This window comes from Planococcus citri, chromosome 3, assembly GCF_950023065.1.
Source record: "Planococcus citri chromosome 3, ihPlaCitr1.1, whole genome shotgun sequence".
Lineage (NCBI taxonomy): Eukaryota > Metazoa > Arthropoda > Insecta > Hemiptera > Pseudococcidae > Planococcus > Planococcus citri.
In genome coordinates, this window is record NC_088679.1 from 3,769,173 (window position 1) to 3,785,567 (window position 16,395).

A 16,395-nucleotide genomic window follows, 5' to 3' on the forward strand; every position below is an offset into this window, starting at 1 on the left:
GGTACTCAACTTCAGCAGCCCATTCCTCCAAAGCTATGATATGGTACTTTGATCAAAACTGATTTCACAGTTCGAAAGGGCATTGAATTTTGAACTTTTTAAGCATTTTGAAATTTTCAAAAGTTGAAAGTTGAACTTTCAATTTGAAAGTTCAAATTTCAAAATGACGCTGTAAGTGGGAGCTACCATTTAAAATTTTGAAAAAATTTCCATAGATGTACATTTTGATACTTTTTCGAAATATTTAGGTTTCGAGATGGAACTCTTGACTGAGGGGGAGCACCCCTACCCCTAATTTTGGGTGAAACTTTCGAAAGAAAATCTGGGGCATGTGATACATCGAATTGTATGTTTTCGGCGACGCTGAACACGAATATGACGTCAGATTTTTGATAGGACCCCATCCATGGCCCCCAGCACCTCCCCAAAAGGGGTAAAAGTTCGAAAAAGTGTTTTGTTCGTGCGACACATGGAATAATATGTTTTTGGTGACGCTGAACACGAATATGACGTCAGATTTTTGATTCGACCCCTTCCACGGCCCTCTGCACCTCCCCAAAGGGGGTAACCCCTCAAAAAATGGTAACATTCGTGTGACACATAAAATAGTATGTTTTCGATATTGGTGAACACGAATATAGCCATAGTTTTCTAAATCGACCTCACCCATGGCCTCCAGAAGCTCCCCCAATAGGTAAAAGTCCAAAAAAATTGTTGGGGGCCGTGGATGAGGTCCAATCAAAAATCTGACGTCATATTCGTGTTCAGCGTCACCAACAACATACTATTCTATGTGTCACACGAACAAAACACTTTTTTGAACTTTTACCCCCTTTGGGGAGGTACTGGGGGCCATGGATGGGGTCCTATCAAAAATCTGACGTCATATTCGTGTTTAGCGTCTAGTGATGGCAAACTATCGATAGTTTTTCAATAGTATCGATAGTTTTTTTTAACTATCGATAGTTTGACCGATAGTTTTTTTTTAAAAGTATTGAAAAAACTATCGATAGTTTTTGGATGCTATCGAACTATCGAAAATCTGATGTTTTATTGAATTTTTAACCAAATTTTTGTAAAAAAAAGGATCGCTATTGTTCATTTTTTCAATAAAAAAAAGTATTGTTTCTTTTTTTCTCTCTCAAAATGATGTCCCTTGATTTTTTCAGATAAAAAACGTAATAATGAACCTCCAAACTCGTGGAATCACATCCATTATCAGTTTTTAATGAAAATTGAAAACTATCGAAAAAACTATCGATAGTATCAATAGTTTTTGTTACTACCGAAAAAACTATCGATAGTAAAAACTATTGAAATTTTCACTCGAAAACACTATCGATAGTGAAAACTATCGATCGTTGCCATCACTATTAGCGTCGCCGAAAACATACAATTCGATATATCACATGCCCCAGATTTTCTTTCAAAAGTTTCACTCAAAATTAGGGGTGGGGGTGCTCCCCCTCCGTCAAGAGTTCCATCTCGAAACCTTAATATTTCAAAGAAGTATCAAAATGTACATCTATGGAAGTTTTTTCAAAATTTTAAATGGTAGCTCCCACTTACAGCGTCATTTTGAAATTTGAACTTTCAAATTGAAAGTTCAACTTTCAACTTTTGAAAATTTCAAAATGCTTAAAAAGTTCAAAATTCAATGCCCTTTCGAACTGTGAAATCAGTTTTGATCAAAGTACCATATCATAGCTTTGGAGGAATGGGCTGCTGAAGTTGAGTACCTCGAGACAATGTGAAAATAATGGAAGCCCCTCCACCCGCCCCCTGAGTTTCGTGAGACACATCAAATAGTACGTTTTTGGTGACGCTGAATACGAACATGACGTCAGATTTTTGATTGGACCCATCCACGGCCCCCAGCACCTCCCCAAGGGGAGGGGGTGACCTGAAAAAATGGTTTCAATCGTGTGACAAATGGAATATGAATTATGTTTTCGATATACCTGAACACGAATTTAGCCTTAGTTTTTTAAATTGACCTCACCTATGGCTCCGAGAACCTCCCCAAATTGGTAAAAGTCCAAAAAAATTGTTGGAGACCGTGGATGGATTCCAACAAAAAATCTGACGTCATATTCGCATTCAGCGTCACCAAAAACATACTAAGTATTTGATGTGTCGCACGAAAAAACTCCTATTTTGAACTTTTACCCTATTTGGGGAGATGCTGGGGGCCGTGGATTGGGCCCAATCAAAAATATAACGTCATATTCGTGTTCAGCGTTACCAAAAACATATAAGGTAAACCCGGGTAAGATGGCCAACGGGGTAAGATGGCCAGGGGGCCATTACTCGAATATGGGACGGCGGATCGCGCTGCAAAAAATATATTTTATTCCTCATAACAAAAGAACATACCAGACATAAAAAAAATTTTCAGTACTTCATTTGTGTCTGTGTGAGAAGTGTTAATAACATTTTAAGGCTAATTTTTTTGCCAAAAGAAGAATTTCGGATTTTTATTATCGTTGCCAAAACGTATTTAACGAAGTGATAAGTAAATATTTCATATATCATTCGAAACCTAGAACTCTCAGCTTCATTTTCATATAAAGTTTTAGTCATTTCAAGACTTCACAGTCACCAGAATCAAAAATACGTGACCATGTCATTTGGGAAAGATGGCCAGGGGAAGATAGCCATATGCTTTACCCGTTAAATTCACGCTGAAAATAAATTAATGGATCTAGTACATGTCTCTGTGTTATTTTACAGCTATAAAAAAAGAAAATCCTATAAAAATAAGATAGATTATGATAAATAGTTGGAATCTGTACCCCATTTGGGGTAAAATTTCCACCTCGCTGTAAAAATGATTAAAAATTGCAAATAAATTAACAAAATGCAAGTTTCTCAAGTTATTAAATTTAAATATAGGTAATAAAAAACCCCCGAAACTTGATTTTGTTAATTTATTTGCATTTTTAATCACTTTTATGGGATGGCCATCTTACCCTGGGTGGGTTGGCCATCTTTCCCGGGTACTTTTTTGAGAGCCCAAAAATCAACTTTTCGAATTTCTTTTTTTTTTATATGAATAAGTTCACCAAACCACTTTTCAATTAAGGGAAGTTGTAGAGGGATAACTTAGGTTTATTTAAAAAAAAAAAAGTAGAATCGGACAATTTCTGTTGACTCCAGAGCGGTTTTGGGAAAACATGGCCATCTTACCCGGGTTTACCTTAGTTCAATACATCACATGCCCCAGATTTTTTTTTGAAAGTTTTGCCCAAAATTGGCGGTGGGGATGCTCCCCTTCCATTAAGATATCCCATCTCGAAACTTAAATATTTCAAAAAAGTATCAAAACGTGCATCTATGGAAATTTGTTCAGAATTTTAAATGGTAGCTCCCACTTACTGTCCCATTTTGAAATTTGAACTTTCAAATTAAAAGTTAAACTTTCAAATTTTGAAAATTTCAAAATGCTTGAAAAGTTCAAAATTCAATACTCTTTTCAACTGCGAAATCAGTTTTGATCAAAGTATCATAGTTTTGGAGAAATGCGCTGCTGAATTCAGTACCTCGAGACAATGTGAAAATAATGGAAGCCCCCCCCCACCCCAACCGCCCTCTGATGGGGCTGGGACCAAACAGATTGCGGGTTTCTTACTTACTGGTGGGTAGATTGTAGGGGGAGAAAGTAATTATGGTGCATTATGCGCTTTTAAGCGCATTTTCTCTGGTTGTCTATGGTTGTAGTCGTAAAATGCACAAATTACTTTTGGTGATTCTCGATATAATTGCACTTCTTCGCATAAGTACAATTATCCACCAGCATTATGTCCTCTGACTCTTTCCTAAGGAGCCTCGTGAACCGTAACAATACACGATTTAACGGGGAACTTGATATCGTGAAGCGCGAAGTCATAAATAAGTAGAAAACGTCATAAGTTGATGAGTGATTCAGGTAGGAAGCCCTGATGGTAGGTCTTTCTCAGGGTTAAAGCGTACGAAGGAAATTATGACATCTCATTTAGCCAAAATAATAAATTCATGTATTGGTTTCGTAACACGTAATATCACAGGTTGCTCAAATCGTATACATGAATGAGACTTCTATAATTAACTAATAATTATAAACTTCTAGTAGAAAACGTAATAAATCGAATGCGTAAGATGGTGGCAGGCTTTCAACGTTTTTAGTTGCATATTGAGCCCAAAACCGAAAAGCTCATATGCAACCCCCGAATCCCTCGAGGTCGTGGTTGAGGACATTGTGTTCTATGGAGTGCAGTGTCTTCTGACGAGCGTTATAACCCCAATGCCCGAGTGCTAGTTACATTCCACGGTTCCTCATTTATGATCCTTTATGACTTATATCCCACGGTACTGTGGAGATATAAGAACGCGTAAGGCGTGACTCAGCATGTCGGTCCATAACGGATGGATAAGTTCCATGGGTCCATAGAAAGCGTATCCGCGTCATAAATTCGTATTTCGTCATCTTGGTCACCGAGGTATTCCACTGGGCAGCAAGAAGTCGAAAGCGTGAGGAGGAATGCGTACAACAACTAATCAGCTAGCAAGGTAGGTCGAAGGAACTAACAAGTAACAACTGAGGAAAAAGTGCCCGTGCATGAACTTATAAAGGCGAAAGTTCAACGCAAAAGTAGCAGGGATGACGGATATTCTTACGTAGAAGTAGGGACATAACGGCGCGCGTCGCGTAGGTCTTATTGGCGGTATAAAATAGGTGGTGGAATCGTGAAAGGGATGATGAAATCGTGAATATTTCCATCACCTGACGTCACGAATACCATAGAATCGAGTGCGTATGACGTCACGAGTACCTTGTACTTACGAGGAAATTTTCATTTTCTACCGCTTATGTTGAAATAAGTGATCATTTCTACCGCTACAAGATATTGTAAAAAAAAATTGAGCGAAATCGAAAGACCAAATCACACTTTTTTGGTCGAATTGACATGGAATGACCCCTACATAACAAATCAAAATTCTGTTTTTTGCTAAACAAAACTTTCAAAGAAGAGTTGGTTTGCGTGCTTCTACACACCTTACCTACTATTGCGTTAAATTGGTTGCATAGCTATATTTTTGTATAAAAATTGTACCTACTTGAAATGGGTCTATTATTGAAATTCGAAAGTGTTCTGAAAATGTGCATAACTTAAAATTTTAATACAGTACGATGAAACAGATGGAAAATTTAGTTTGCACTAAAATAAAAATAAACCAATTTACTATAGTTATAGGTACCTAAAAACAATAACAAAAAAAGCAAAAAACAATTTAAAAAAATTATTAAAAACTAAAAACTATCCTGGCAGCCAGAGGCGGATCAAAGTCATGCTACCTTTTAAATTAATGTTTGAATTGAACAAAAATTTAAAATGAGAATTTTGAGGATAGATTGATAATTTTGTCGACAAATTAACTATTTTGCCGACTAATTGGGTGGGGGGAGGGCATACCTTTTGAAACCCCCCTTAAATCCATCTCAGACTTTGGGTTCACTTCAACTGTATTATTGTTCTACTTTGGAGATCGCTTTCAACATCGAGTGAGAAAATCGGTAAACTTTTAAAGCCAGAATTTTTTCAAAAGAGTATAGCCTTACAATTCTGGGCAGAAATGGCGACTGTTACACCTCTAAAAATTTAATAAAATTTTTGAAGAAATGAAAAAACGAATTTTTTTGTAGAGCATTCGAAGAAAATGTTGGGCAACCGTCACAATAATATATTTTGTAAAACAAGTTCATACTATTCGCTGATTGAAAATTCAGAAGGTGTGTACTTTTTCATGTTTATTGAAAATTGAAATTTTTTGAATGAGTGTTTTTCTGGTAAGTACATAATTTTTAGATTTCTCTCCACCTCCCTCCCAGAAAAATGTCTTTGGATAATGAATGAAAAATCACAAACATACTCTATAAATTTGAAACAGTGAAAATGAAGAAAGAAACTGATGGTAAAAATTTGTATTGGATTTTAAAAAAAATTGTAAAAATAGGTATAGGGTACCTAGGTAATAAAATATCATCACATTGTATTTTAAAGGTAAGCAAAAGATGCAGGTAAGTATGACATAAGTAATATAAATTCTATAGATAAAATTAATAAGAATCAGACGCACTAGTCGGATTTTTCGTACATGTTAATGATGTAGTCTTCGAAATCATAATCAAAATTCGTGAAACGCATTGTCAGTGTTTCAGATGACGTACGCGCCTTCCACTATCTGATTCATCACTGGTATGATAATAGTACTCTGGACAGTCGGTGGTCTCTTCCCAAAAATCTATCCAGTGAATAATCTTCATCCTATCGCTTTCTGAGTAACGTTGCTCAAATTCTCGAATCTGATGCTTATCGCCATCGAAAACCCAATCGATAATTTTCTTCAAGACAGACGGATATTTGTGCTTTTTCCACTTATAACATTCTTCTACCTTTTCTTTCATGATTCTGTTTATTTCACGCGACTTGAATATTTTCATTTCGCTTCTTTTCGATGAGAATTTCCAACGTATGAGTTCGTCTAATGAAGAAAATGATAAGGTTACATCTCTGCAATTAACGTACCGTTCAACTATTTCGCTTAAAAGATCACGAAATAATTTATCAATTGGAAGCGAACGTCTGAATCGCGTTATGTTTCTTTCATCTTCGCAATAACACCACGTAGCAAATCTCTGCAGATTCATTCTTTTCAAAGAACTCACCCCTCTTGATTGACATGTTTCTAAAAAACTATCGCCTATCTTTTCTTTGGCAGCGATTACTTCTCGAGGGGTGAGAACTTGAGTTAAGAGATTATCGATCTCGGTAAACTTCTCATCGCCATTTGGCCGGTAACAATCGCGATAATTGCAGTGAGTGCGCGAAAAAGTGAAAACAACTTTTCTCTTTTGATATCGAGCTACTCCTCGATTCCGATACAACTCATCAATAAGCTGAAACAGTGTTTGCCAATTTTCAGCTTTCCACAGCACATTGGTGGTAAGTAATCCAGATTTTAACAAACACTTCTTGAAACGTGTCTGTAACGTTGGGTTCAAAGTGAATAACTCGAGGAATTTGTTGAATTCTTCGCGATTCGAGTACAATAGATCTCTAAAACGGTGCATAATCCCAGCTGGTTGACACGACTCCATTGATAGAATGAGTATATTTTCCTTGACTTCCACACGGTCAGTTTCGTCCAGACAATGATCTACCAGTGAACTAAACACATCCGGATGATTCAAAGATAAACATGGTCCAGCGTGTTGCAAATATCTTCGTTTGAATTCGGGTGTTGTTCGAGATAAAACAGCTTTCAGAAATTTAAACCTACCGGAACTTTCAAGCATCGGACTTCCATCTATCAGCTTATTCGCAATTTGAAAATTTTTCACGTTCACCATGTACTCGATTAAATTCAAAGGTGCAGTGTTCCATGAATAAATAAAAAATTCCATACAGCTTTCCTCATCTGGTATTCCATTCTTCCACATATGTTCGAGTATAAGTTCGTATTCCTCACATTCAATTGTCAACTTGATACGATCCCAAACAGCCTCCGTTATCTCGAATTCTCTCAAAAACGCAAAGCTGACGATAATTGTAAGAGGTACTTCGGAATACAACTGCTTGAGCTGACATTTATTCAACTTTGAGAATAAAATCTTCAGGTATCTTTTGTAACTATCGTGTAGAATTAAATTCATGGCAATTTCCGTTTGATCGTCTTCATCGAAAAAATTCCAGAAGTATTCGTACGTAGACCATTGATAGACGCCGTAACACGATTTCAACGAATCAAGTACGCTAATCAAAGCAGATTCAAAGCTTGCATCGTCTCTATCATGAGTACTCATTCTTTTATATTCTATCCAGTACCTTGTTAGTTTGTCTCCTTCCACAGATCTAGAAATGAACGCTTTACTCAAAGAATCCAGAGGAAAATTCAGTATGTAATCCACTAAACAGTATTTAGTCATCATTTCGAATATGAAATCGACACCATTCGAATACGGGTACCTCGAACACGATAACGCTTTCTCTACCGTTTTTTTGTCATCAATGTGGCCATTCGAGTCCCAAACCAGTCCGTAGACATAAAAATACGAGTATCCATCGTACATATCGTCCAATCTCAGGATATGCCTATCAAGTGCATGCCAGTCCGTATTAAATCTTAGTGAATGCATTTCTTTTTGCATCTCAGCACAAAGTGCTGTCATTTTTGCTGTGATGCGGTTTGGGACCATCAATTTACCGATTACATTGTTCGCATTTTTAAAATAATCGTAAAAGTTTTCAGAGTAGTGATGATGCAACGTTTCTAAAGTTGCTGCAAGTGTAGCCATGTCCTCCAAACTTGGTACGAGTTGGACGTACGTATTTTTATCTTCCAAATCGATATGAGCAGTTTCCACTCCATCGCGAGATGTTCCATCCAGTTTCTGAAAGAAAATTGAAGAAAGTCACATAAACACTAGGCCTTTAAAAATCGAAATACATAATATGATTCTCGTAAAAGTATACCTAGTCGATAAGTAGGTAGGTTAGGCACCTACCAAAAAAAAATCGCCAATCAAAGAATCGAGGAAAAACTGATTTTAGGATGACTTTTTCGATTCTCGATTAGGTATTAAATAGAATTTAAATCGACATCCCTTCACGAAAAGTTAGATTTGAATTTACCAGCAAGAAAAAAGATTCTCTAGGAGCAATTTTTTCAATTTTACACATTTTATTTGCAAAGACATGGCCAGCACATTACAGTGTTCGACGAATAAAAAACTGAGATTTCTTATCACGACAGCTGGCGAATATTTTGACTCATATTTGGCTTCTTGAGGGATAAGTATGTACTCCCGGTACCTACATTCTGAATTTTCGAAACATTAAATCCCAACCTAATCTTAAAAACTAGGTACCTATTGAATAATAGTTTCGAGTATTCTGGATTAATTATTCACCTTTATTTGGTGAGCTGAGGAATCATCTAACGCCGAGTTCGGTAATTCTTCAGGAGCAACAAAATCACGTTTTATAGCGTTGAACTCATGACGAAGATTCTCATCGTCTGACATGATCTATGAATCAGAAAGAAAAACATTCATAATAGTTTGAATTGTTCGATTGAATCAATCGTAAATTAATCTAGGTACACGTTAAATGCCTAATGAAGTCTAATCTTTCTTCCCTCCTCCGAATGCTCATAATATTCAAAAATCAATCCACAATTTCATATGTCAGAGTAATTATGGCTTTCAAAGGAAACAAAATTACCTGCAGCTTGCTTAGTATCAATCAACTGAAGAATACTTCCGATTCACCCAAGCACAACATTCAAGAATTATTATTTTAAAACGATTAAAACATTGGCAACATTTCGCAACAACTATAAATAGCAACATATGATCGTAAGCAAAACACAACTGTAGTACACAGAAATCACACAAACAACTGAAGCCTGTAGGAGAGCAACGACTGGCACCAAGCAACAAATAGAGGAAGTGTGGAGCTGTGGACTGCGGCGATGCAACCGCTTCCTATTCGGACCTCCACGTTCCCCAGAGCGCGCTAGCATTCGTGGTACGTGATTGGTCAGTGATATTCTGTGCTCTTAGGTGCTTATCAAAACGGGACTTTTTATCACCAACTTCGGCGATTTCAAATTCGATGTTATATTTCCATTATTTCACATTGAATAAAACTAAATTTACGTATAGAGAATTGCTTTGCGATCGTGCTATCGAGTAAATGTTGTGGTGAATTAAAATAACACTTGCAAAGAACTTTAAATTCATTTAATCGTGCAACTTTGTTTCATCCTTCTAAGCTCACTAAAACACCGTAACTCGAGGTAATATTCATTATTCACAACATATAACGATACTAGAAGTCATATATTAATCAAAAACACTAAAAAAAACACCACGAAATTTACGAAATTAATGAAATATCGTTGAAAATTAATACGAGAATGAAATCGCCGAAGTTTGTGATAAAAAGCAGGGTTGGGTATCTACGCGTAGAATAACCCATTCTACATTTTGGTGTAGAATGCATAAAATTTGATGTAGAATGTGTAAAATGCGTAGAATAGGCGTAGAATGTGTAGAATGCGTAAAATACGATGTAAAATGCGTAGAATGCGACAAAATCACCCATCTGAAAGCCAAAAATATTGTTTATTTATCAAAAATGTGATTTGAAAAATGAAAGTTCAACTATTTTGTTCAGCAAATTAAATTGGAAATGTGAATCTTCTTTTTGATTATGTAACCTGATTATAAAATAAATGATGGAAAAAAATGAAAAAATAAAGTTTTTTGAAAAAAATTGTCTGCACATTTACCTATTCTATGCATATTCTACGCATTCTACACATTCTACGCATTCTACGCATTTTACATTATTTCCAGGCTATTCTACATGTGCTATTCTACGCGTAGAATGTCCATGTATTCTACATGGTGTATTCTACAGCACAACCCTGATAAAAAGTCCCGTTTTGAAATATAAACAACAAGAGCACAGAATTATCAACAGCCAATCAGAATGCGCGACGGTATCGCCCTCTGGGGAACGTGGAAGTCCGAATAGCTTGCATCTGTGGCTGTGCCACGTGCTGGTAGGTCAATGTAGCTTGCAGTTGCACCATGCACCGCAATACTTCCTTAACCCTCTAAGGGTACAAGATGGTGAAATTCACCACCAATACCAGTTTTTGTTCAGGTGGGCAGAGCAACGCTGTTGTTTGGTTCAACGATTGTGGCGCTTAGTAGCTCGACTCGACTATCGGACTACACATGAATGTATGTGTGGTTGCCTACATGAACCTATCATGTTTTTTTACTTATTTTTTTAGATATTGGATGCTTAGGTACTTGAATTTTTTTAAAACACAAGAATTCACCTTAAGGTGACTTCTTTGTATTGATTTTCATTGATACAATCAGGGAAAAACAGTGTTGCAAGAGTGGAGTAAGAGTAGGAGTAAGGAGTGCAAGGAGTGAGATTTTTTGAGGAGTATATGCTTGGAGTAAGAGCACTCCATGCTGTAGTGTGGAGCCATACTCCTATGCAAGAGTACTACCAGTGTTTCAAAAAGGAGTAGGAGTGGAGTAGGAGTGTTGCCAAATCAAAACTCCTTACTCCACTTTTCCCCCCTAATTTTGTGACTAATACGTATTTTTAATTCTTTTATAATCTTTTTAAAAAAATAAGAATTTTGAGGATAGATACCTAAATGATTTTGTCAGCAAATCAACTACATATTTAGCAGACAATTTCTGAATTTTCAAAATATGGGCGGGGGATATACCTCCAAAACCCCCTTAAATTCTCTTTGACTTCGGGTTTACTTCAACTGGCATATTGTTGTACTGGTACTCCATGGAGATCGCTTTCGACGTCGAGTTTGAAAAAAAGTACTTTAAAGCCAGCATTTTTTCAAAAAAATTCCAAAAAATACAACTGTTGCACCTCTGAAAATTGTATACATTTTTTTTACTCGCAAACTTAGCCTAGAATGAAGAGAGAAACTGATGGTAAAAATTTATATAGGATTTAAAAAACATAACAAAATAAAATTCTGTACAAATCGGTATAAGAAGTGTGTGCCATTTAACGACACGTAGCTAGGTACCTACTTAAATATTATCACATTGTGTTTTACAGGTGGGTAAAAAATGTACATAGCTAGGTGAATATAAATTCTATAAATTAACAAGAATCAGTCATAGTTTTCATTATCAATAAATCTATAAAACTCGTTGTCACTTGTCAGTCCATGGGAATGGCGTCGAGGGCGCCTCCCACTGTCTGATTCATCACTGGTATGATAATAGTACTGGCCGCAGTCGGTGGTCTCTTCTGACAAATGCATGCAGTGAATAATCTTCATCCTATCGCTTTTTGAGTAACGGTGCTCAAATTCTCGAATCTGACGCCTATCGCCATCGAAAAACCATTCAATAACTTTCTTCAGCACATACGAATATGTGTGCCTTTTCCATAAAAATGTGTCGTCTGGATCTTGTTTCATGATTCGGTCTATTTCACGCGACTTGAATTTTTTCATTTCGCTTCTTTTCGATGAAAATTTCCAATGTATGAGATCGTCTAGTGAAGAAAATGATAACCTTACATCCCTGCCATTAACGAAGCGCTCGACTATTTCGCTCAAAAGATCACGAAATAATTCATCAATCGGAAGCGAACGTCTAAATCGGTTTAGGTTGTCTTCATCTCCGCAATAACACCACGTAGCAAATCTCTACAGATTCATTCTTTTCAAAGATCTGATCCCTTTTGATCGACATGTTTCTAAAAATCTATCGCCTATATTTTCTTTGGCAGTGATTACTTCTCGATGGGTAAGTACCTGAGATAAAAGATTATCAATCTCGGTAAACTTCTCATCACCATTTGGCCGGTAACAATCGTGATAATTGCAGTGAGTCCGCGAAAAAGTGAAAACAACTTTTCTCTTTTGATATCGAGCTACTTCTCGGTTCGGAAACAGCTCGTCTATAAATTGTGACAATTTTTGCCAATTTTCAGCTTTCCACAGTACTTTGGTGATTAGTAAGTTAGATTGTAACAAACACTCCTTGAAACGTGTCTGTAACGTTAGTTTCAAAGTGAATGACTCGAGAAATTTGTTAAATTCTTCGCGATTCGAGTAGAATAGATCTCGAAAACGGTGCATAATTCCAGCTGGTAGATTCGACTCCATTTCTTCAATGAGTATATTTTCCTTGACTGTCAAACTATCACCGTCAGTTTCGTTAAAACAATGATCTATCAGTGAACTAAACACATCCGGATGATTCAACGATAAGCATGGTCCAGCGTGTTGCAGATATCTTCGTCTGATTTCGGGCGTTGTTCGTGATAAAAGAGCTTTCAGAAATTCAAACCTACCAGAATTTTCCTGTATTGGTTCTCCATATATAAGCTTATTCATAATTTCACAATTTTTCACGTTTATCATGTAGTCGATTAAATTCAAAGGAGCAGTGTGCCACGAATAAATTAAAAATCGCATACAGTTTTCTTCTGGTATTTCCTTCTTCCAAATTTGTTCGATGAGGAGTTCGTATTGCTCAAATTCAATTGTCAACTTGATACGATCCCAAACCGCATTCGCTAGCTCCAGCTCTCCCAAAGACACAAAATTGACGATAATGGTAAAAGGTTCTTCAGAATACAACCGCTTGAGCTGATTTTTACTCAACATTGAGAATAAAATCTTCTGGTATCTTTTGTAATTCTCGTCTTGAATTAAACTAATGGCCAGTGCCGTTTGATCGTTTTCATTGAAAAAATCCCAGAAGTATTCGTACGCAGACCATTGATATTTGTTGTCGAGACTCTGTTTCAACGAATTAAGTAGACTATTCAAAGCAGATTCATAGCTTCCAACGTGTATATCATTAGTAATCCTTCTTTTATATCTTATCCAGTACCTTGTTAGTTTGTCCGCTTCCAGAGCCCATTGATTATGAATGAACGGTTTACTCAATGAATCCAGAGGAAAATCCATTATACGATTCACTATGCAGTATTTAGACATTATTTGGAATACGGAATCGCCATTATTCGATCGCTTCGAATACGATAAAGCTTTCTCTATCGTTTTTTTGTCGTCGATGTGGCCATTAGAGTTCCAAACCAGTCCGTAGACATAAAAATACGAATCGTTATCGTATATATGGCGCAATTTCAGGAGAGGCCTATCAAGCCCGCGCCAGCCCGCACTGAATCTAAGAGAACACATTTCTTTTTTCATCTCAGCGCAAAGCGCTGTAATTTTTTCTCTGATGCGGTTCGGTACCATCAAGTTATCGATTACTTTGTTCACATCTCTAAGATAATCGTAGAAGTTTTCAGAGTAGTGATAATGCAATGTTTCTAAAGTTGCCGTAAGAGTAGCCATGTCTTCCAAAGTTGGAATAAAATGGGCATGGACGTACGTATTTCTATCTTCCAAATCGATACGAGAAGTTTCCACTCCATTATCCAGTTTCTGGAAGAAAAATGAAGAAAGTCGCATTAACACTAGGCATACTTTCAAGTAAGTAGATAGGTAGGTACCTCTACAACCCTTACAATGTAAAATTAAAATCGATAGGTACCAAAAAAAAAAATCGAAGACAGACTGATTTTTAACGTTGATCTATTTCGATTCTCGATTAAATAGAATTTACTTGAATATCGACACCCCTTTACGAAAAGTTGGATTTTAATTTACCAAGAAGAAAAATTTACGAGGAGACATTTTTTCAATTTTATTTTATGCACTCGTATTTGCAAAAACAGGGTCAGTATTTTTTAGAAGATCCCTTATCACAACAGCTGGCGAATATTTTGACTCGTATTTGGCTTCTTTGAGAATACTTTTGGTATATTCTGCATTTTTGTAAATGAAACCCTAACTCAATCTAATAACTACTAAGTACATAACAAAAAATGATTCGGAGTATTCTGGATTAATTATTCACCTTTATTTGATGAGCTGAAGAATCATCCAACACCTGGTCTGGTAATTCTTCTGGAGCAAAAAAATCACGATCACGTTCTATAGCGTTGAACCTTTGACCAAAATTCCCATCGCAAGACATGATGTATGAATCTGAGAAAATGATGCGTGTTAGTTCGATTGAATTAATCGTAAATTAATCTACTTACACAAAATAATCAAGTCCACTTCATCTACTCATAATATTCAAAAATAAATTTACAATTTTATACCTCAAACTACGAGTAATTATCGCTTTTGAAGGAAACAAAATGATGTACCTGCAGCTTAGCAATTAACTGAAGAAATCGATTTTAGAAACTTCCGATCCACTCAAGCACAACATTCACAAATTATTATTTTTAAACAACCAATGTATAAACACATCGAAACAACTACATAAATAGTAAGTAAACAATAATCGTAAGCAAAACCCAACAGTAGTACGCAGAAAACACACATGCAAGTTGCAACTGATCCAACCAACTGAAGAAGAGCAATGAGCAAGAGCAACAAAATAAGGGGAAGGGAAGGTTGACCGCGGCGATGCAACCGCTTCCTAGCGTGCATCTGTGGCAGAGCCACGTGCTGGTAATACGTAGGTAAGTAAGTAGGTACGGTAGTAGGTACATACGTACAATACGTACAATAACTTACAGTTGCACCATGCTCGGCAACGGCAATTCTTCGTTAATAGTCATTATTTTTATTTCCGAGACGTCTGTTTTGATTGGCTAGAAAATTGAACTTCACGATACTTCCTCAATTATCTCAAAATCACGATTCAATAAAATTTTGAGCTCAAAATTCGCAGAAATGTTTAAATTATATTTATTTTCGCCAAAATAGTTAATTTCTCATGTAATTTTCACCCATTTACGTTAGATAGGTTGCATGATTTTTTTTTCAATTATCTCAAAATCATGACTCAAATTTAAGCTAAAAATTGTCCGGAAATGCTGAAAAAATACATTCGTTGATTAATTAGAATTTCTCGTGAAATTTCAACATATAATTCTGATAAGTTGCAAGGTCACTTTTGTTCATTTTTCAGTCATTCGAGTTTCAAAAAAAAATAAAATAAAATAAATAAAATTGGAAACATTTATTCATCTACAGTATGACACAAAAGTAGGGCTCGGTGGCTTTCATTTGTAAGTGGAAAGAGCTAGCGAGAGGAATGAAGCGGCGTTGAACAGGGAAAAATAAGGGCTTTTAAAAGCGACCTTGAAAATTTCAGGCCCATGCACAGGATTGAAAAACCGGTTTGGTCAAAAAATTCAAACTGGTTTTTAATGGCGCAAGGTATTCTACACACTAAGGCGACAAAAACCTGATATGATTTTTTTGAAACCGGTTCATTAATTTGCAACCAGTTAACACAAAATACCCAAAAATTGTAGATAGAGAAAAAAGCGTGGAACAAAAGTTGTAGAGCGTGAAAAATTACACAATTCTGTCTGAATAAATTTTGAAACCGGTTCATTGGTTTGCATTTAGGAACCAGTTTTTGACAATCACCTAAAAGCTGAAGATTGAGAAAAAATCTTGAATAAACAAAAGCTCTCATTGTAGACTGTAGAGCCTGTGAAATTGAACCATTTTCGTGGATCAGATTTTGAAACCAGTTCATTAATTTGCAACCAGTTATCAGAAATTACCTGAAAATTGGAGATCGAGAAAAAAGCTCGAAACAAAAGTTGTGGAGCATGAAAAACTTCACAATTCTGTTCAATCACATTTTGAAATCGGTTCATTGATTTGCATTCATCAGCCAGTTTTTGACAATCATCTGAAAATTAGAGATAGAGAAACAAAAGCTTGAGACAAAAGTTGTAAAGCTTGAAAAATTGAACCATTTTTGCTGATTGGATTTTGAAACTGGTTCAT

The 16,395-nt window shown here is 36.2% G+C and overlaps 3 protein-coding genes across 3 annotated transcripts in view; all 3 read right to left on the minus strand.

Moving 5' to 3' along the window:
• Positions 1 to 16,395, minus strand: part of LOC135840888 (5-hydroxytryptamine receptor 1-like) — a 919,288-nt gene that overhangs the window by 325,082 nt on the left and 577,811 nt on the right. The gene's annotated exons all lie outside the window — the stretch shown is intronic.
• Positions 5,954 to 9,984, minus strand: LOC135840471 (uncharacterized). Its single transcript, XM_065357035.1, has 3 exons — positions 9,264 to 9,984; positions 8,951 to 9,067; positions 5,954 to 8,431 (listed from the first exon to the last, which is right to left on the minus strand). The coding sequence occupies exons 2-3, from the start codon at positions 9,062 to 9,064 to the stop codon at positions 6,188 to 6,190; spliced, it is 2,358 nt and encodes a 785-aa protein (XP_065213107.1). The 5' UTR covers positions 9,065 to 9,067; positions 9,264 to 9,984; the 3' UTR covers positions 5,954 to 6,187.
• On the minus strand, positions 11,526 to 14,972 carry LOC135841151 (uncharacterized). The gene is made up of 3 exons (XM_065357979.1): positions 14,787 to 14,972; positions 14,489 to 14,619; positions 11,526 to 14,013 (listed from the first exon to the last, which is right to left on the minus strand). Exons 2-3 carry the CDS (start codon positions 14,606 to 14,608, stop codon positions 12,259 to 12,261), a joined length of 1,875 nt encoding a protein of 624 aa, XP_065214051.1. The 5' UTR covers positions 14,609 to 14,619; positions 14,787 to 14,972; the 3' UTR covers positions 11,526 to 12,258.